This window comes from Martes martes (assembly GCF_963455335.1).
Source record: "Martes martes genome assembly, chromosome: 6".
Taxonomy (NCBI): Eukaryota; Metazoa; Chordata; class Mammalia; order Carnivora; family Mustelidae; genus Martes; species Martes martes.
The window spans coordinates 110,691-132,746 of NC_137893.1; the positions used below are offsets into that span (position 1 = coordinate 110,691).

At 50.0% G+C, this 22,056-nt stretch overlaps 1 protein-coding gene across 10 annotated transcripts in view; it reads right to left on the bottom strand.

Annotated features, from left to right (window-relative positions):
• FAM120B (family with sequence similarity 120 member B) overlaps window positions 1-22,056 on the bottom strand; it is a 90,240-nt gene that overhangs the window by 9,427 nt on the left and 58,757 nt on the right. For 3 of the 10 annotated variants that reach the window (XM_080806292.1, XM_080806295.1, XM_080806286.1), the window contains 5 exons: window positions 17,851-18,057; window positions 16,549-16,657; window positions 14,756-14,848; window positions 10,037-10,088; window positions 5,732-6,878 (listed from right to left, as the gene is read on the bottom strand). In XM_080806292.1, the coding sequence (XP_080662418.1) occupies window positions 6,839-6,878; window positions 10,037-10,088; window positions 14,756-14,848; window positions 16,549-16,657; window positions 17,851-18,057 (501 nt within the window). In that variant the 3' untranslated portion in view covers window positions 5,732-6,838. Of the gene's footprint in view, window positions 1-5,731; window positions 6,879-10,036; window positions 10,089-14,409; window positions 14,582-14,755; window positions 14,849-16,548; window positions 16,658-17,850; window positions 18,058-22,056 lie in introns of those variants that run through there. The other 7 variants (XM_080806293.1, XM_080806288.1, XM_080806287.1 and 4 more) reach the window with 5 other exon arrangements.

The window sequence follows — 22,056 nt, forward strand, 5'->3', positions numbered from 1 at the left end:
ATTTAGAATAGATCGATTTCCAATGGAAAGATTTTTGCTTTTCATTTTTCTGTTGTTGATTTCTAGTTATTTTTTTGTGTACAGAAAATACAGCATGTATGGTTTCTACTTTTCACTAAATTGACTGAGATTTACTTTGGAGTCTAACACAGGTTAGATTTCCGAACTGTCCATTTGTGGAAAATAACATAAACAAAAGGGCATACACTGCTCTGTAAACTTCCATCAGAATAAGCTTGTTAAAGCGTTGTTCAAATGCACGTCACTACTGCTGGTCTATATGATCTATTCATTTCTGGCAGCTGCGTGCTAGTTAATACTCCCTATCGTCGGGACTATTTTTCCTTGCATTTTCCTTATCATTTTGATTCACGACACCAGGTACATAACAGGTCTGACGGACGCTCATGTATCTATCATCTATCTATTCATCCATCCAGCACCTTCTTCCAGCACATATCCTTACATTTCACACACACGTGAACTTCTATTTTTCTAAAAACATCAAGATTTGTTACAATTCTATCTGCTCTCTAAAGCAAGATAAGAAGTTTAGTTTGTCTTTACTTTTCTTTTTGTCTTATTCCCCAGAAACACTCATCACGTTCTCCTTGCTGATCTGGAATTTCAGTCAATTGTTTTCGCATATTTGTTTTTCTTACAGTTAACAACTGTTTAGCAATAAAGGCATTTTACTAATTTCTTAGTTCAACACTGTTTCTCATAGCCCATGTAGTTGTTTTAGGTGAAGTGCTCATTTTGCTACAGCATACCCATTTTCTGTTGTAAAGGATCTGGGAGTCAACATTTTCTGATTCCTGAAAATGTGTTCATTTTTCCTCTTATGGTAGAATGTTAACTTGGCTGACTATAGGTTTCTGGACTCAAAATCATTTTTCTATAAAGCAAAGCAAGAAGTGACATGATTCCTGGAGAAGGTTCTGTGAGGTGGGAGAACTGATGATACCCACCAGTAAGGGGCGGTGTTCTGCAGCAGTGACACCGAGCAATGAGGGGCAGCTGAGTACAGGAGCATCTGGCCCAGACTATAAGCACAGTCACTTTGTCCACGAGCAGGTGAAAAGACCTAAGATATTACCTCTGTTATTAAGGATTTGTCCACTTCTCATGGTATTTGGTTATGAATCTAGATGGTGCACAGACGCCTGGGGGAGAACAAATGTGGCTAAAGGAAAAGGACAGAAAGCAAAGCTGCCGGCTGTGACTGTGGATAAGGAGGAAGTGCTGGATGGCTAGGGAAAGAGCGGGAGTGCAGGGCCTGGAAAGCTGCAAAGAATGGACGATGACCTCTGGACAGGACCAAGAGTTCGCTGAGGTCAAGGAGCATAAATTTAAGGTAGGACTAGTAAGCATGACTGTGGGTCTTTCTCTAGCCACATCCAAAATGCAGAGGATTGGATTTAACCAAATAAACACAGTAAAATGAGAAAGGTAAAGCAGTCGAGAGTACATACAAGGACGTCACGTTGATCACTGACCATGGAAGAGAAACAGTAAAGTGAGGACGAGAAGCGGTGTGAGGCCCAATGAAGGGCAGCTGGACCAATGGACTGGGGGGATCTGATCTGACCAAAGGGACATGTGGATCTGGACCCAGCAAGCCGGGTGGCTGGGGTGTGTCTGCAACTGAAGTTACGGAGTGGCCGAGCTACTGGGAATGGCGGCCAGGGCGGAAGGCCACACTGCCAGGATGGCAGGTCAAGGTGTTGTTATCAGGGGAGACTATCTACAGGCTACTGAAATCGCCAAAAGTTATTACAAGACTCATGGTGGGAAGAGTGCCAGGGAGCCAGGAGCCCAAATCTTGAAGAATCTGATGGACAATGGCAGGGTAGGTGGTAGGGTTGGATGACAGGAGATTTAAATTTTGCAGCTTTAGTACTTTGCCAAAATGGCCACAGAAATACATTTAGCCCCCTATGCTCTTGTGGAGCTTCCCCTTCCCCTGTCAAGAGGAAAGTACCCTTCGTGCCACCTTCATCTGGACAGGCCTTTTTAGCTGCCTTGATGAACAGAACTGGGTAGTGGAGGGGATGAATGACTTGTGAGGCTAGTTTACAAAAGGTGACATGGCCTCTGCCTGGGTCTTTAGCTCTCGGGTATCCAGCTACCATGCTGGGAAGAAGCCCAAGCTAGTCCCCAGGGACGAGCGGAGAGGCTCCTGTGGAGAGAAACTGACACCCCTGGCCAAGAGGCAGCATAAGCCAGAACTTCCAGGACTTCGTAGGACATCATGTCTCCCAGCTGGGGCCCAGCCACAATGGAGCAGAGACAAGCCGTGCCGGGCCCGTGAGCACACTAGCTGTATGTTTTACACCACAAAGGCCTGGGATAGCTCACTAGGTAGTTCTACCTACTGCTAGAACAGTCTGGAAGCAGGAATGAGAATCCCGAAGGTACAGGAGCAACAGCTACATGAAGGGACTGCCGTGTCTACCAGAGCAAGGTAACGGACAGCCAGAGAAGAGGCCATGACAGGGGACAGGCACAGGGGGCTTCACCGTCCACAGACACGGGACTGCAGAAGTCCCAGTGAGGACGCAACGGAGGCACGGAATATGGTGGCAGCAGCGGCCCTATTAAGAAGAGTGCGAACCCCAGATGCGACTTGGTCTTTTGTGGTCCCACACATCACTGTTCCCAACAGACCGTCTGCCAGGGCTTGGGGAGGTGCAGACATCAAAGACGATGCCTGGGTTTCTATGTGAACAATGGCTTCCAAAATGAGGGAGGCAGGAAGAAGGAAATGGTAAAGATATCTGCCATATGTGTGAACATCAAAGACTTAATACCCGTAATATAAAAAAAGGCCAAATCAATATAAAAAAAATCACCCAAGAAAAATTTAGCCAAGGATATGAATGAGTAGTTCACAAAGAGAAATACAAATGGCCAATAAGTGTATGAAAAAGATAAGCTTCACTAGTACTCAGAGAAATGCAAACTAAACTAAACTTAAGTGTTCTTTTTGACCATACATGGTAAAGATTAAAAGAGCCGAAAGTCTGCATACAGTGAGGAGTGGACTGGTCAAGACTCTTGTGTGCACTGGGAACTGACCAGGAAGAGGGGCAGGGGAGATGGTGACCTCGTGTCAGAAGGTAACATGACAACACCCAGCAACCCCACAGCTCTCGGTCAGCACAAGCAGTTCCAACCCTACACACCATACCTGGAGTCAATCAGGATTTCTGGCCACGAGAATGCTGAATCAAGAAAAACTTTGTGTCTTTGGGTCCCTCTCAAATAATTTTTTTCCAATTCAAATAACTGTCTTTCCAACAAGACAGAAATGCAGGAAATGCCCAGTCTCTTGCAGTTTCATCCCCACCTTGAACACAACCACTGTTAGTCTGATGCTTATGCATCTGTTTAATTCACGTCTCAATTCTAGGCTCCTCTCTTTTTCTTTCTTTTTTTTTTTTTTTTTAAGATTTTGTTTTGAGAGTGAGAGAGGAGAGAGCAGAAGCACCCTAAAGGGGGAGGGGCATGCGGGGAGAGAAGCAGATCCCTCGCTGAGCGTGGAGCCCGATGCAGGGCTCAATCCTAGGAACTAAGGGCAGATGCTTGACCAACTGAGCCACCCAGGCACCCTCTTTTTTTTTTTTCCAGCTTTACTGAGGTATGATTGACAAATAAAAACCTGTATATATTTAAGGCGTACAGCATGGTGTTTTATTTTTTTTTTTTTTTTTAATTTTTTTTTAAATTTATTTATTTGTTAGAGAGAGAGAGCAAGCACAGGCAGACAGAGTGGTAGGCAGAGGCAGAGGGAGAAGCAGGCTCCCCGCCGAGCAAGGAGCCCGATGTGGGACTCGATCCCAGGATGCTGGGATCATGACCTGAGCCGAAGGCAGCCGCTCAACCAACTGAGCCACCCAGGCGTCCCCAGCATGGTGTTTTAATGTAGCTAACCCTTGTGTAAGAATTACCGCGATCAATCTAACCCTTCTATCACTTCACATAATTACTGCTTGTGTATGTGTAGTGAGAACACTCAGGACCCATTGTACTCTCTCACCAAATTCCAAGTATACATTATTTTTAGTATATTTATTGTGCTGTACATTAGAGGTCTCTAATATACTCACCTTATAACTGAGTATTTGTACACTTTGACCAACATCTCCCCATTTCCTTAACCCTGAAGCCCCTGGCAGCTACCATTCTACGGTTTCTCTACGTTCGACTTTTTCAGATTCCACACGTAAGTGATGCCATTAAATATTTGTCTTTCTATGTCTGGCTTATTTCACTGGGCATAGCATCCTCTGAGATCACCCCCACTGTCAAAAATGGCAGGATTTCCTTCTTTTTTATGGCTGGACATTATTTGTGTATATGTACCACAATTTCTTGATCTGTTCATCTGTTGATAACTTAGGTTATTTCCATGTTGGCTACTGTGAATAATACCGCAGTGAACACTGCAGGGCAGATATTTCTTCGAGACACTGATTTCCTTCCCTCCAGGTACATAAATCCAGAGGAGGACTGCTGGACCACAGGGTAGTTCCATTTTTAGAGGAACTGCCATACTGTTTTCCACGGTGGCTTTATCCATTTACATTCCATCAATGGTGCACAAGAGTTCCTTTTTCTCCACATCCTCGCCAATGCTTCTCATCTCTTGTCTTTCTGAGGACAGTCATTCTAACAGGTATGAGGTGGTATCTCACTGTGGTTCTGATTTGTATTTCAATGATGATTAGTGATACTGAGCACCTTTTCATGTACCTGTTGGCCATCTGTAAGTCTTCTGTGGAGAAATGTCTGTTCAAGTTCCTTTGCTCCTTTTTCAATTGGGTTATTTAAGATTTTTTTTTTTATTATTGAGTTATAATAGTTCCTTTTGCATTTTAGGTATTAACCTCTTATCAGATATATGGTTTGAAAATATTTTCTCCCATTCCATAGATGGTCTTTTCATTTTGTTCACCATTTCCTTTGCCATGCAGAAGCTTTTTGGTTCGATGTAGTCCCACTTGTATATTTTTGCTGTTCTTGCCTATGCTTTTGGTGTCATATCCAAAAAAATCATTTCCAAGACCGACGTCAAGGAGGTTATTCCCTATATTTTCTTCTGGGAATTTTACAGTTTTAGGTCTTATGTTCAAGTCTTTAATGTACTTTTGTGTAATTTAAGGGTCCAATTTCGTTCTTATGCATGTGGATATGCAGTTTTCCCAACATTATTTATCGAAGAGACTGTCCCTTTCTCCATTGTGTTCTTGGAGCCCCTGTTGAAGACTGGTTGACCATACATTTGAGGTTTTATTTCTGGGCTCTCTATTCTGTTCCATCGATCTATGAGTCTATTTTTGTGCAAGTACCAAATCATTTTGATTACTTTAGCTTTGTAACACAGTTTGAAATCAAGAAATGTGACACCTTTACCTTTGCTGTGCTTTCTCAAGATTGCTTTGGGTTTTGGGGGTATTTTGTGGTTCTGTACAAATTTTAGGGTTGTTTATCCCATTTCTGTGAAAAATGTTATTAAAATTTTCATACAGATTGCACTGAGCATGTGGATTACTTTGGGTAGTATGAATATTTTAACAACACTCTTCCAATCTATGAACACAAAATATCTTTCCACTTACTTCTGTCTTCAATTTCTTCCATCAGTGTTTCATAGTTTTCATTATACAGATCTTTTACCTCCTTGGTAAAATTTATTTCTAAATATTTCATTCTTTTTAATGCTACTATAATTAGAATTCTTTTCCTAATTACTTTTTTGGATAGTCTGCTGTTAGTGTATAGAAATGCAATTTTTTTTATATTGAAACTGCATCCTGCATCTTTACTGAATTCACTTAATAGTCCTAAAAGTTTTCTGACAGAATCTTTAGATTTTCTATATATGAGACCATAACATCAAACAGATCTTACCTCCTCCTTTTTTTTTTCTTTTTAAAGATTTTATTTATTTATTTGCTAGACAGAGATCACAAGTAGGCAGAGGCAGGGAGAGGTGGGGGGGGAAGCAGGCTCCCTGCTGAGCAGAGATCCCGATGTGGAGCTCGATCCCAGGACCCTGGGATCACGACCTGAGCAGGCTTTAACACACTGAGCCACCCAGCCCCCCCACCTTTTTTTAAAGATTTCCCTCCTCCTCTTCGATTTGGATGCCTTTTATTTCTTTTTCTTGCCTAATTGCTCCGGCTAGAATTTCCAGCACTATGCCGCACAAAAGTAGTGAGAGTGGGCATCCTGCTCTTGTTCCTGATCTTAGAGAAAGAGCTTTCAACATTTCATCATTGTATATGATAACTAGCTATGGGTTGGTCATACGTGGCCTTCATTAAGTTGAGGCACACTCCTTTTATGTTTACTTTGTTGACAGCTTTAACCATGAAACGATGAGAAAGTCTGTAAACATATAAAGAAAATATTAACACAACTAAAGGGAGAAGTAGACAGCAATATAATAATAGCAGGAGGGTCCAATACCCCACTTTCAACAATGGGTGCATCACCCAAATACAAAGCAATAAGGACACACTTTAAGCCAGACGGACTGGACAGACATCTGTAACAGATGAATACACACTCTTTTCAAGCATTCAAGAATGTTCCTCGGGGTAGATCATATGTTGGGCTATAAAACAAGTCTTAAAAATTTAACAAGACTGACGGGCACCTGGGTAGCACAGTTGGTTAAGTATCCACCTCTTGATCTCAGCTCAGGTCATGCTCTCAGGGTTGTAAGATCGAGCCCCCTCATCGGGCTTCATGCGTGGTGTGGAGCCTGCTTGAGATTCTTTCCCCCCTCTGTCCCTCACTCTCCTAACTTTACAAGACTGAGATTGTATCAAGTATAGTTCTGATCCCAATGGTATGAAACTCGAAATCTGTAAGAAGAAAAGAGGAAAATTCATAAATCTGTAGAAATTGAAAAACACATTTGTGAACAACCAATAGGTCAAGGAAGAAATCAAAAGGTATCTTGATACAAACACAAACAGAATACAACATACAAAAACTAATGGGATGCAAAAATAATAGGATGCAACCAAAGCAGTTCTAAGAGGGATGTTTATAGCAATAAAAGCCTACATCAGAAGAAAGAGACATCTCAAATAAACAACCTTGCTTTACAGGTCAAGGAACTAGAAAAAGAACATACTAAGCCCAAAGATAGTAGAAGGAAGGATATAAAGATTAAAAAAATAATGAGGCAAGAAAGAGATTACAAAAATAAATGAAATTAAATTGGTTTTTTGAAAAGATATACAAGATTGACAAACCTTGAGCTAGACTGCCCAAGAGAAAAAGATAGACGGCTCAAATCAAATTACAAACAAAGAGAATAAATTAAAACTGATACTACAGACACTTACATACCCAAAACTGGATGACGTAGAAGAAATGGATAAATTCCAAGACACATACAACCTACCAAGACTGAATCATGATGAGGCAGATCATCTGAACAGACCAATAAATGAGAAAGGAGGCTGAATTGGTAATTAAAGAGTTCCGAACAAATGAAAAGTCCAGGACCAGATGGTGTCACTGGTGAATCCTACCAAACATTTAAAGAATTAATGCCAATCCTTCCCAACTCTTCCAAAAAAACTGAAGGATCACTTCCAAACTCATTTTATGAGGCCAGCAATTCCTGATATCAAAACCAGACAAGGACACTATATGAAAACCATAGGCCAACAGCCCTGATGAACAATGATGTAAAAATCCTTGACAATATGTTAGCAAACCAAATTCAACAGAACGTTAACACGTCATACACCACGATCAGTGGTATTTATCCCTTGGAAGCAAGAATGGTTCAACACATGCAGATCAATCAACATGACACAGCAAATTAACAGAACGAAGGATAAAAAATCCTACGACCATCTCAGTAGATGCAGAAACAGTATTTGACAAAATTCACCATCCTCCTTCTTCCCAAAGATCCCAATATATTAGATCATGAAGTGTCTTCCAAATAATCCAAGAAATGTGAAATATTTAATTATGAGTGATATATTGTTTTATTTTCATTTTCAAATTGATACATGGACATTTCATCCCAGCCAGACTAGGCTGCAGAGGTGACTAACTTACACAACGAGATCACGGAAACTTACCGTAAGCACTGGCTCCTCAAACGGAAGAGACTGAACGAACTCAAGGACTTAATTAAGCTTGCTGATGACAACAAACATTTTACTGACAAGCTGCAGTGCAGGTATTATAAAGGGGGAGAACAATTTTCACGGCAGTCTACTCTTTTCATCTAAGGGATGAGAAATTTATTTCAAAGTTATAAAAATAAGCAGCAAAGAAATGAAACGTCTAGAAGCAACAGTGGTCTCAAATGAGCACAAGTGAAAGGAACAGAATGTTGACAGACAGGAAACACTGTGAGTGGAATGAAACAAATCTATTTCTAAAGCTGGGGAACTGGGGCACCGGGGTGGCTCAGTCATTGGGTGTCTGCCTTCGGCTCAGGTCATGATCCAGGGTCCTGGGATCGAGCCCCACATCGGGCTCCCTGCCCAGCGGGAAGCCTGCTTTTCCCTCTCCCACTCGCCCTGCTCGTGTTCCCTCTCTCCCTGTCTCTGTCAAATAAATAAATAAAATCTTAAAAAAATTAATGAGTAAAGCTAGGCCATCAGGTTGTAGGTCTTACAAGACTTGCATGGAAAGTAACCAGATACACAGTGTGTTTCAGAAGGCCTTGCAGGAAGCAGTGAGGGTGTTTCAAACATAAAACCTACATGTATTAAAACACCTGGAGACTGTACCCCGTTCTGGTAAACACTAGACGGGATTCCAAGGCCAGGCAAAGCCAGGAGCTCTGCAGACTTGAGCTGCTGGGGTAATGCAAGAAGTACAACACGCGAGCTGGGTTGTGAGCATGCTCAGGGGTTACTCCGTTTCTACAGACAGCGACAACTGTGAGTGTCTTCTGGGGAACACGTGTGAGCATTACCTGCAAGTGCTGGAAACCTCCAGTGTGTGGGGCCGGACAGGCCACTGACACAGGTCTTCTATCCCCTAAATCTAGATTTCCTTCCATTGTCAATACCCCAGAGGCTGAGCTCAATAAAACTCAATAAAAATAAAACAATCCTTAAGTTATTTGAGAATTCTTCCATGAAACTTGGAATATCTAGAACATTTTTTAAAACCAAGAGCTGTTCAATGCTTCGAAAGAGCAAGAATGAACCTCTCATTAGCAGCATCATAAATTAAGTTTCCTGACAATGAATGAGTGCCTCCTCCCCACGCACCCCTACAGGCCTCCTGTCTAACGCCAGGTGTCTGTCGGCTGGGACCCAGGCCCGCCTCTCATGCACTGTTGTCAGGAACTCTGAGCTGGAGCCTGGCCAGAGTAAAATGGAAAGGAGGATTTGGCAGGAACAGACCCGTGGGCCACACACCATTCTGATTCCCAGGCAAGGCTAGGCCCTCCATGCAGAGCTGGCTCTCCCACCAGGAAGGTGAGAAGAAGGCTGTTACCTCTTTCTCTATATTTATAGCTAGAAACCACACTTGGAATATTATAGAGCCACAGTGCATCATGTCTCTGATCCTTACAGTCTTTACAATCTAGCATTAAATTTAAAAAAGCAGGATATAGTAAGATTCCAACTCACTTAAAAAAAAAAAAATCAAGCACACCTTAGAGCCACAGATAAAGAAATGAGAGTGAAGACGTTAACAGCTGCCTGGGGCCACAGACTCAGGCACAACCTCTGAAAATAAGCCAACAGAGCTCCTCTTCATATGCTACGAGAGAAGCACTGAAAAGCTTCCCTCTCAAGAAGGGCATCCCAGGGCTTTAAGGCTGGACCTTCCATCCCCTTCTCTCCACACTTTTTTGAGAGGAAGCAAACTTATTTGCAAACCAAGTTAACTTAGCCCCATGTCAGGATTCAGCATCTGAATTTTTTTAAAGTTAGCAACTGATATGAAAGATACATGTTCCAAAGACAGATGCTTTACTTTCATCCTTGATAAAATGGATTTATTCTGGGGATGTAAGTGGTGCACTTACCCAGAAGAGGATGAGTATCTCCTCCAATGGTCAGGTTCATATTGTCTATTTCCTGCACCAAACAGATATGAAAACCAAAACTAAGTTAATTACATTTCTCTAAAATTCAAACAGAAAAAAACAGCACATTTCCAAGTAGGTATCAAAACAACGTGGACTGTATTTGGAGAACGGCATTTTTATTCTCTTTTCTGTTGCAGCCACTACCATTAAAGTTTGTTGCACAATTATTCCATTAGAGTAGGAAGCAATTAATTAAGAGGTGGCTGTGCTGGCAGAAGGAAGCATGTCCCCAGTGCCCCTCTGAATGCCAGTTCCAACCACTGGCACGGCAGCCAGACAGCCTCCGCGGCCAGTGACACTGGCGAAGGAGCTGCACGTGCAAATGGCTCATGGAGGACACTTGGCCAAGGACGGAGCAAGCAACGTGCGGCTCCTTCCCCAGCTGAGTGCAGAGCCCCCTGCCCGTGCAGCTGGTCACTCCTCACCTTCCACGACACAGCGAGTGTCAGGGGAACCAGAGGAGAGCCGCCCACCGGGAAGAACGGAGGTGGTTCGCACACTCAGAAAACGACATTTTCCTGACACGGCCTTCCGCGCCTCTGCTGCCTGAGGATGCCCGCCCCTCTCCCGCCGAGGGCAGCCTTTGTGGCCCAGCTGCTCCCACAAATGAGAGCCTGGCAGGGGCTCTGGTCAAGGGCTGGATGGCGGGAGCGGGTCACAGCGAGGCCAGAAGGAGGCTTCCAGGCCCCTCCTTGTTATCACAGATGATCAGAGATGGTTTTACAATAGCCCAGCACTCCTCCAGAATTACCACCGACAAGTGAAAATCTGGAGAAATCACAGGCAAATGAGATTTGCTACTGACTGTGGAATTTAGCACATCATTTCTCACCAACAGCGAGGAAGAAGTTACGACGACGTTCTCACTTGCTGCTTTGAAGTTCCCCGCCACAGGGAGGGTCTCACCTCTGCCGGTTCAGTGACCCCTCCCCAGTTCCCAGGCCAGGAAGCAAACGTTTCGCAGGGAGGCTGGTGCCGCTCCCCCAAAGGCCCCCTGCTTCCCTGCCTGGCCCGTGTGGGCTCACAGAGGCGGCCGCTGCTGCGGCGGGTGCCGCTCCTCCCCTCCACCCCCCGGATTGTCTCCTGGTAACTCTGTACACTCATTCGGAGGCATTTTTAATTTTACATAAAGAATTTTGTCTGTTAACTCTGTCCAGGAAGTACTGACAACTTTCCACTCGGACTACTTGAATATCTCTAAAAAATACTAAAACCGGAGTTCAAAGGTAGACCTAAGTGAGCAAACAGTATGTGGGCCCAGCAAAGAGGATGTGATTAATTCTATCACAGTGATAAAACTGAAGAAGAGGGCTCCCTGACCGTAAATGACGTTCCAGCTCTAATAAAAGACTTTATATGTGTGTGTGACTCGTATCTTACGCAGAAGTATCTGAAGTTCGACAACACACTGGTACCACCAAGAACATTTTTGTGAAGGTTTCTCCACGTGAGACATCTGTCTTTGCTGAAACACCGCCTTGAGGGAGGCTTGGGAGACACCCCCACGCTCCAACTCTCGGGGCGGCCGACACCATGTTACATCAGTTCAGGAGGTCGGCACGGGCTTCAGCACTTCGGTGTGCTCTGCTGTGCCCGCCACGGTGTAACTGCCACCTGTCACCACACGCTCCCTGATGACACCAGGGACTGTGCTCCCGAAGCCAGCATTCCATCCCCAAATTCTGAAATCTGATCTAGCTCAGCACCCACCCCATGCAACTCTGCCTCTGACCTGTGTTCTCACAGGGCGTGTGTTTCAGCCCCGAGCCCTCCTGCACCAGCATCCCGGGTCTTCCGCGTGGCCGCTGCGGTCCTAGCCCTGAGGAGGAGATTCCTGCAACCAGGGCCCCTGGGGCGGCTTCAGCCTCTCGCCGCGTCTGTTACGATCTCCTTGTTTCTGTGTCACCACAGAAGAGGGAAGACGGGCTTCTCCAGGCCTCGGACCCCGTCTGACAAACATCCTTGAGCGTTGCAAACGCTCCCGGAAATCCGGGTGGTCACTCATGTGCGTGGGGGGGACGACTGCAGGCTCTGACGTGCGCTCAGGTCAGGACACTGGTGAGCAGTGGGTCCTGCCTGTGAGAAGCCACCGCAGCTTCCTCTGGGGATGAGGAGGGACAGGAAGACGCCCTCCAACAGCTCGGAGAGACTCAAATCCCAGGACTCAGAGTAGGGCAACTGCACCCGGCTTGCCTGGAACCCCGGGACTCAGCCGGTAGGACACCAAAGCCTGCCCAGGCTGCCTGCTGAGGACACGGCAGGGAGCACAGGCCAGGGAGCGTCTCAGGGGAAGCGTGCGCGTGCAAGGTCACGGGCCACAGCTGCTGTGCTCATCTGCCCCGAGACTCAGGGCCTCTCTCCCACCTGTCCCCAGGCTGCCCTTGCAGCCCTTCTCACCGTGACTTCGTACGGTCTCAACTTTCCTGACTTCCTGAGACCCAGCAGGAAAGAAAGGAGGCAAGTCCAGGCCAAAGGGGATTAAGAGGAATGTCACCATTTCCCACCACACCAGTGACAGCGCGGAGAGGTGCCACCGCGGAGACCTGGCACGCAGGGAGGACTGTGCACGCCCTGCCATGCCAAGCTGCCTGAAACGTGTCCAGCGGGCCTGCCCGCACCCTGCTTACCCGAGCCGGGCAGGTGCGCTCTAACCCTCACTGGAGGGCCAGGGTCGCAGGAGTCCGACACCACAGCTGCACAGGGACCCGGGCTCCTGCTACCTACACGCGGGCTATCTGGGCACATGGGGCTGGACCCCCACTCTGCTCCCGGCCCAGCGCACGCTTGAACTTCAAACGGTACCGGTGCCTGATTCCGACCCTGTGAGCATTAGTGAACAGGAGCTTTGTAGGGAAGGTGTGCAGGCTCTGAGCTCCGCAGGGCAGGCCGGCGGCCACGGGAAACGCACCCAGAACGGACCCATGCAGCCACTCATCTGGAGCGACCTCTGGGGCTCTGACCAAGGCTGTGAGGCCCCGGAAGCGCCGCTCCTCCGCCGTCCGCCCGACCTCACCGCCCGCGAGCCTCCCTCCCACTGCCCTTCCGGCCCCACGCGGCTCCCTGGGGCCCTGCCTTCCGTGCACACCCCCGCGAGGCGTCTGCTCCCTCTCACCAGGACTCTGCGGACGTACCACCCTCAGGAGGACCTCGTCGGACCCCTCCGCGAAGACCGCGGGGAGACGTCCACTGCATGCACACGTGTCCGGGCCGTCCCCGTCGCCGGAGGAGGGCCTGGCACCGTAAGGGGTTAGGAGCTGGCATTCTGCACTCTGCCCACCGGCCCTCAGCAGAGGCGGACCGCCGGCGCTGCAGGGCCACACAGGCACGCTCGCCTGGGGCCTCCAGGAGCCCAGGGAGGGGAGCCCTTCCCACATGGGCCCCCGGGTCCTCGCGCGGCCCAGCTCTACCCGCGGTCGGCAGCCCGCCGGGTGGATGCAACGTGAAGGCCCCGAGCGCCGCCCTCGCAGCCGCCTGCTTGCCGCGCGGACGCGAGCCCGTGGAGGCGGCTGACACGGTCTGACCCCGGGTCGGCTGACAGACCCTCTGTGTCCCCTGCGCGCCCCGTTCTCAGGTTTGTTCAATAACCAGCAGTCGCTTCAACATCAGAAGCAGTCTCAAGAATGCCTGAGGTAAGGGAGAGGGGACGTGCCCTCGTCGCACACACGCTGTGTCGGCAGCAACGCTCCGAGGTCCGGGTGGAGTCGCCGTGTACCTGCCCTGGGCCTGGAGGTGCCAAGGGAGAAGCCACTATGCCCACTCGGCCATCTAGTAGCTTCAGGAGGCAGTGGGTGGTAGGATGGGCTAGGGGGACCCTGCAGAGCACATCACGTGAAAGGGACACCTACAGCAACGGTCAATCTTACAGAGCTCTTCTCTGTCCCCCAGGGACGGGCAGTCAGTTGGCACTGAGCTAGAGAGCTGACCCCCAGATTTCGGCCAGAACAAGAGGCAGTCGGCCGGGAGAGGCCCGCATTCCCCTCAGCAACGCCCCCGGTGACGAGGTGCAGCGAGCACCGACAGAGGCCGGCCGAGACACACCGCTCTGGTTCATGACAAAGACCCGTGCGCTTTAGGTAATAACGTGGATAATCTGAGATCTCTACACGTTTCAGAACCTGCAGAAAATGAAATCAAATGAAACGTCTGTTTGCATTTGTAAGGACAACATCACAAACCTGACGTGACACAGAACTCTCCGTAGTCGGGCTTTGAAAACCGTAAGGAATTTTGAATTTAAATACTCGTGAGGTTTTCTCTGTATGTAAGATGTCAATCATTACGTATTAAATTCAGTTTTTGCAGACATCTGTACTACACACCCAAGAAGTGAAGGATTCATTTTATTTCCTGGATCCCCTAAAGGGTCCCACGTGTACAAGCCAAGCCACAGAACGTCTCACGTGCTCTTTCTTCGTTAGAGGACGCGTGTGCGTGACAGCTTCACGAGAGCCTTTCTCTGAGTAGACTGTCAAGAACAGGGTCCTGAATGGAAGAACGAGTTGACAGAAACCAAGCGGCAAGGAGCAGGGACAGACCAGCCTGGAGCCTGGAGCCTGCACTTCACTCCGCGATCAGAACGTGCAGCGCTTATCCGCCGCCGCCCTCCAGCCCAGGCGCGACGTCATCGTGAGCAGCCGCCGGCCGCCGGCCTCTTACCTGCTCCCTGGTCCCTCCAGTGCTGTCCGTGGCCTGCCCGGCTGTACCCAGAGCTCGTCCTGTGGGAGCCGGATCCCTGCCTCCCCCACCTGCCTGTGGGGACACGAGATCAGCACGTTAGGAGGCTACCACACACCTAAGCCCAACGACACGTTACGTCTAAGAAAGGAGCAAGGTGGCACCAGGTCCGCGCTTCCCAAACTTCCGGTTTCCTTACGTCACAGGGAAAGCCCGCGAGAACGCAGACTGAGGAGCCACAGCTGGGACTGGGGCGGAGGGCGGTGGAGTCTGAATTTAAACACATTCCCCGGCAGACCCCGGGCAGGTGAGACGAGCAGCCTGGCAGACGCTGGGCCAGAGCAGGTCCTCAGGTAGTCGGTTCGGACTGACCCTGCCTCCAGGGGGCACAGGCCCGACTCTGCGGGCCACCCGTGCTCGGGCTCTGGGTGAGCAGGGGTCCCGGGACCACGAGAGCCGGACCGAGGTGCGCCCTCCCCCCAATTCTCCACTTAACCACCCTCGAGTTCCCTCTTTGAAACTCCTAAGCTCTGACACCCCCTACCACTTGCCTCGACTAGAATGTACCATGAGAAAGTCTAAGCGTCTCCTGCCAGAGGACAGCGGCCTGCGTCGCGCTACCTGCGGCTTCCGCCAGGGAGCCCAAGACACTGAGCACGCAGGACGGGCCGCCGGCCGGGTGGCGTCAGGCAACGAAGGCAGAACGCCGCACATCTGTTTTGGAAGGAATGAGCTCTTGCTTGGGGGTCTCTCAAATCTGGCCTCTCCTCAGCTGGCAGGAGAAAGCTAGAGGGTGCACGAAAGGGTAAGACAAGACGGGAGTCTGGGACTCCCGGGCAACAGGGAGGAAGCCCCTCTCCTTCCTTCAGGCAGGCCCCGCGCACGGCACCGGACACAAAGCCCCTCAGAACGAGACCTGCCCAGCCGATGCCCGGCAGAGCCCCAGAAGACAGTCCGTGGGGCAGGACTCGGGGGGAGTCCTCGAGCCCCCGCAAGGAGAGAGACGGAGCTGCTGGACCGACAGGCACGGGTCCTAACCGAAGGACGACGTGAAATAATCAGACTCGCCAGCAAGCGGACCCCCACGACAGTCACCTTCGCTAATAGAGACTCACCCGGTCAGTGAGACACACTGTTCGCCTACCACGTGACTAAAACAACACACTGGAAAACGGGGCCAAGGGAAGCAGAAGCGCCTCCTCACTAGCGAAGCCGTAGAGGAGGGTTTGTGGAAAGTCAGTCGGCAGCATTTATCCGACTCGGACTACACGGCGACTTCTAATTCGCAAACTGTGCTGCTGTTTTAGGACACAGCGCACGTGACGGGGAAGCCGGAAGCCACGTTCAGACTGAGGGGTCTGGACAGGGAGGACACACACTGCGCAGGTCACTACAGCGAGCACAGCCACGGCTGCAGAAACGCGTTATCGGTCCACATTCGTTCTCCTGACAGAATCGAGGTGGTTTCTGTTCCGTTCCGCTTGCTTTCTTTACACGCCAAGGGTCATTCCGCGAAGAACAAGAACTCTGGTCACATAAACCAGCACCTCACCAGCAACTCTGGCTGTGGGGAGCGCCGGGGGCAGTGCAGGCCACAGGGGAGCTGTGAGTCACGGGGAGAGCAGGTGCGTCTTCTGGGAGACGCCTTTCCTGAAGGGACCAGAAGGGAAACTGCAGGGGAGCGCCGAGCGTCTCCCCCAGTCTCACGGGCCGGCTGCCGGCGCCCCGCACCGCAAGGCCCACCCTGGCGGGGCTGAGGCCTGCGCGACGCCCACCTGGCTGCTGGGAGCGCCCGTGCTGCCTGCTGACGATACGTCTGTTCTCCTTCACGCACGCCTTGCACACGACCGACTTCAGAGCGTGGAACTTGGTCAGCCGGGACCTCTGCAACAGAGCAGACGGCGTGAGCCGTGTCAGGCCAATACACACACTCAGGAGACACAACAGTGGCCACGGTGTCCAAGGACACGGGGGAGCATTTCTTTCGACACTGAGACTTGACAAGAGGTTCTCAGAAAACAGACACTCTCCCGAGTCCCCAGGGAAGTAATCCACCGCCTCATTTACTGCTGACACGGGGCCCCACCTGCCCGAACCTGTGGTCACCCTGTGTGTGGCCAGCACACCAGACACGGGAACCACAGCTGGGGCTCTGCAGGCGGTGGCTGCTGTCCGCTCTGACCCTTCCCCACTTCCGCACACGGTGACGAGCCCAGTCCGAGCACACCCTCCCTCACGACCTGCAGGTGCCTGCACACAATACTAGTGGCTTCCAAATCCCGAAGGACACCCTGGTTGTTAGTCTGGGAGAGGCACAGGGATGGCAGCATCGCCCCAGATGCCCTGTATCCAATGTGAAGCACAGCACACGCTAACCTCATGGGGACGGTGACCGCTCGGCGGGCCGCAGGGTCCCACACCTGCCTGCAGCCACTGTAACATGCTCCCTGGGAGCCTGGCGGGGCCCTCCTCGGAGACCTCCCAGGAATCACGGAGCACTCGCGCGCACACAGCCGGCCATCACAGAGCCCACATCCCCAGCTGAACCCGCAGCCCCGGGGAATGTTTTCAAGTGAATACAGTTATTCCTACTGAGCTAGTCTGATGTCTGCAAGGACCCCTCTGGGGGAACAGTCCTTGATTCGAGAAGCCAGCAGAGAAAGGCCGCGAGGAGGGGGCCGCGCTGGACCGGGCGGGGCGCTCCCTGCCGTCCCTCAGCGGGAGTTTGGCTACTCAAGCCCCCTGGCAGTATTCTGGGAGAAGGTATGGGATCTGATGACGCTGAAGCCTCAGGCCTCTCCGCCCGTGTTCCTGCCTTTCTGGAATGAGCCTCTATCCCAAGCACGGTAGCCGCAGCCACGCACCCCGCAGCGGGTGTAAACCGTAGAATGTCCAAGCCTGGGAACACGTGCCTCCTCCACTGGGAGGTCTCTGGGAAGGACGTCTGCTCTCCCCAGGAGAGCGGCCACCAGGACGCACAGAACCCATGTCTGGCCAAGGCCTCGGAGCTCTAGGGCTCCTCTGAGCGCCTGACCTCAAAGCCATCGTCTCCGAACGCGAAGAAACCGCGGACTCACGTTCTGCTCCACGAGAGCCTCCACGCTGTGCCCCTTCTCCGCCTGCAGGTACTTCTGATGGAAGAGCTTCCCGTCAAACACGTTCCAGGGCATGAAGTCACTCGTCCTCCAGGGGAAGCCGCACGCGCTGTTGACCAAGGCCAGAGTGGTGAGGCCGCGGACCAGGAGGGAGCCAAGCTGCACGGCTCGGGGGTCGATGTAGTCAAGCTGTGGGGCGCAGACGGAGAACAGACAGGAGTTACGCGCGCGGGGCAGGAGGCAGCCACGTGTGCTGTGCCCCCAGGCCCTCGGGGAACCCCGCGGCCGCGGGAGGGGAGCCGCAGCACGAGTGTGCACGCTCGCACACAGCTACTGTGCACACCCCAGATGCACGCCCGGGCCTGTGTGTGCAACTCAGAACTGCCCCTCCACAGGTCAGAGCCACGGTCCACCAGGAAACACCGCAAGGTCAGCACACAGCCAAGGAAAGAGGCTGAGAGAGGACGGTCTGAGACACCGGCGAGGCATCGTATGCTTAAGAAGCACTCAGTTGTCCTAATAAAAGTGTTAATTATCTCACAGGGCTGATGACTGGGTAACTTTTTACAAATTAAGTCATACGAATATAAAGTATTTCTTCTTGTTGTGACGTCACACGCTCTCTCCGTGCCCGGATGGAGCCACGTCCGCTTCTGGGATGCGGGGCCCAGGCTGATGCACCCACGTGAATGGGTAACCGAGCTCGTGTCTACCGAGTCCCTCGGTGTCTGCTTGGCCGATGCTGCTCTAATTACACAGTGGCTATTTTAAATGTCACCGCACATCCAGTATAGTTTACAAACCCAAAATAAACTGTGGAAGAAGTCACAGACGTTTCATCCCCTTTTTAAGTAAGGATTCACTTTGCTTATTAAAATAAAACTGATCATCATTTTAAAAAAGTTATCACGAGCTACAATTACCCCAGAGTTAACTAAAGGCTCTGTGTGACTTTTTTTTTTTTTTAAAGATTTTAACTATCTGAGATCAAGCAAGCACAAGGAGGGGGAGCGGCAGAGGGAGAGGGAAAAGCAGACTCCCCACTGAGCAGGGAGCCAGACATGGGGCTCGATCCCAGGACCCCGGGATCATGACCTGAGCCAAAGGCAGACGCTTCACTGACAGAGCCCCCAGGAGCCTCAATCTAAGGTCTAATGAAAGTGTCTGCTGTCCGGCACAGCTTTTTACATTCTCCCAGAAAGAGCAACCACGAACAGGTCTGTGGGGCTGAGGGGACGCCCGGTAGTTGGAAGTGGGTGTCTTCACCCCCTCTGCTCTGCAGGTGCCTCCGGGTGAGGCCCGTGCCGGCTGCTGCTCCCCTGCCGCTGCCCTGCAGCACTGTCCGCCGTCTCACTGTGCATCGAGCTCTCACACTTCCCCGCCCACGCACGTGCTGTCACTGTCTGTCTAGACCCGCACAGTCCTAGCCAGGAGTCAGGAGCCATGTGTGGTATCTGATTTTAAATGAACCAAAATCAAATACTCAGTTTCTCAGATACCCTAGCCACATTTCAGGGGCTCGGGGCCACATGTGGCTCAGCCCTCCAGTCTGGACAACGCGCCACAGGATAACCGGAGTCTAGAATGTCCCATCTTTGCTACTTCCTCCTTGCAAACTTCAAGCAGCCCCGAGCTTCCCCACCGCAGCCCCATCACCACGGGCTCTCACCCCAGTGCTCAGACCATGGTGACCATACAATGTCAGAGCAGCCTATGGGAAAGGTGCCCAGACACAGACGTTACGTATTTTCTCCATGTGCTGGGGGCGCTTCTGTAACTTGGTAGATTTTTCTGTAACAGAAACAATTCTTGTTCATGCTTTGTGCCCACCCCTTCTACACCTGTGTCTGTTTTATAATAAATTATAAACAAACCCCCCGCCCCGAGCATGGATCCCACATGTACCTTGTGCATTTTTACCAACAGTGCAGCCTACACTGAGGCCACAAAGCACGCGCTGCCACGCCCAGAAAGCTGCGCTGGCCTCCCCGGCACCCTCCCTGGCCCGGAGCGGTGAGCACTAGCCAAAGGCTCAAACTGACTGGCTTTGCAGGCTCGTGAATTTACGAGAAGGAATCAGGCAGTGTGCACTGCTGTATCCAGCTTCTTCTGGGGACACCGCTTGGGAGGTTTGCCACACAGTGAGCAGGGGGGCTGTCCTTACTGTCCCAGCGCACGCTGCCACCCACGCGGAACTCCTGGGTTCTGTGCTGACTCTGGGGGTCACAGATGCCTTTATACGAGGAGTCTCACGTTAGGATCTTTCAGAAATGTGCCTGTCAATGTAGACATTTTGTATGGCTTTTGTTTTTTGCTATTTCATGTTCTTTCTTTGATGTTAGTGTAAATGTAAAAAAAACGGGGGGGGGCACCTGGGTGGCTCAGTGGGTTAAAGCCTCTGCCTTCGGCTCAGGTCATGATCCCGGGGTCCTGGGATCAAGTCCCGCATCGGGCTCTCTGCTCAGCGGGGAGCCTGCTGAGCTGCCCCCTCTCTCTCTGCCTGCCTCTCTGCCTGCTTGTGATCTCTGCCTGTCAAATAAAAAAAAAAAAAAACAAAAAAAAACCTGGGTGGTTATTTTTACTTGCTTTGTTTTACCGCATTCATGTGGGTTGTATACGCCGACTCTGTATCTAGCACCTGTTAAATTTGGTTCCTAATTCTAAGGGCTGATCTGTAGAAATGATTTTCCATTTATATAATCATGCCATCTGTCAGAGATGGTTAAGTTTTATTTCTTTTAAACTCTACACTTTATATTTCTTTCCTCAGACTCCTTTTCTTGCCAAGGCTCCCAGTTTAACCAAAGTGCTAAAAGAAGGTACCCCCGACTCGCTCCCACTAGACAGGAAAAAAACCCTTTCAGTATTTCACCATGAAGTCTGATTTCTACTATAAATTTAATCTTTGCTACATTAAGGAAGCTGCCTTCTAGTCTGACTTACTGAGAGATTTTATCATGAACAAGTACTGAATTGAACCATAGAGTTTTCCCACATCTACTAACAAAAACATGTGCTTTTTCTTATTTATTGCGTTATAGTGAATCACGCTGGTTTTCAAACGTTAACTTTGTATCAAGTTTATGTATAGCCAGATTGTCTGCTAATTCTTGTCTGGAACCTTTGAATTTATTTTCATGAAACAGAATGGCCTGTAATTTTCATGTGTTCTCGTGTCTTTGGTCCCCCGGTTTTGCAGGGCCTGTTAAGACAAGGTAGACTAACGACCCTCGTGGCGCTTCCTCCTGAGGTTCGGGGACGCTGGCCGGGAGCCGGTGGGATCTGCGGTTCCCTTCACAGTCCTTAGGAGATGCAGAACCATTCAGACTCTCGATCATCGCACTCCAGTCTTACTACGGTGGGTTTTTTTTTTTTCTTTTTTTAAGATTTTATTTATTTATTTGTCGGAGAGAGAGAGAGAGAGAAAGCACAAGCAGGCAGAGCGGCAGGCAGAGAGAGGAGGAAGCAGGCTCCCCGCTGAGCAGAGAGCCCGATGCGGGACTCGATCCCAGCACCCTGGGATCACCGACTGAGCCACCCAGGCATACCTACGGTGGGTTTTTCAAGGAGTTTGTTCATTTTACCAACTTCCCAAATTTACTGGTATAGTGTTGTTCCCAATATCCTCTTGATTATCTCTTTTAAAAAAGATTTTTCTCTACCCCAGAGAGCGAGGGGGAGAAAGGCAGAGGGAGACCGAGAACCTCAAGCCGACCGCGCGCTGACCCCACTCCTCCTGAGCTGAGCCAGAACCAGGACGTGGACCCTTAATGGACTCAGCCACGCAGGCGCCCGCTCTGGCGGCCGTCAGCGCCCACGGGTGCTACAGGGGTGCCCCTCTACTCCTTCCTCCCATGGGCCACTTAGTCACTGATTCTTGCTCATTAACTGTCTCCTTCCTACCGTCCTCTTTGGGTTTGACCTGCTCGTTTCTAATTACAGAGACATCTACTCACACCACAGGCTCTGGGCTTCCTTTTCAAACATATTCATTTTAATGCTGTAAGTTTCCTTCTAAGAACAGCTTTTGGCTTCATCTGCTCATTTCAGTATGACTATTTTCACTGCCATTCAAATTATTTCATAATGTCTACTGTGATTTCTATTTGTACGTGAGTTAGACATATACTATTTAATATTCAAGTGACTGTGAGTTTTACTTTTTGTGTTCTTGTTGATTTTCAGATC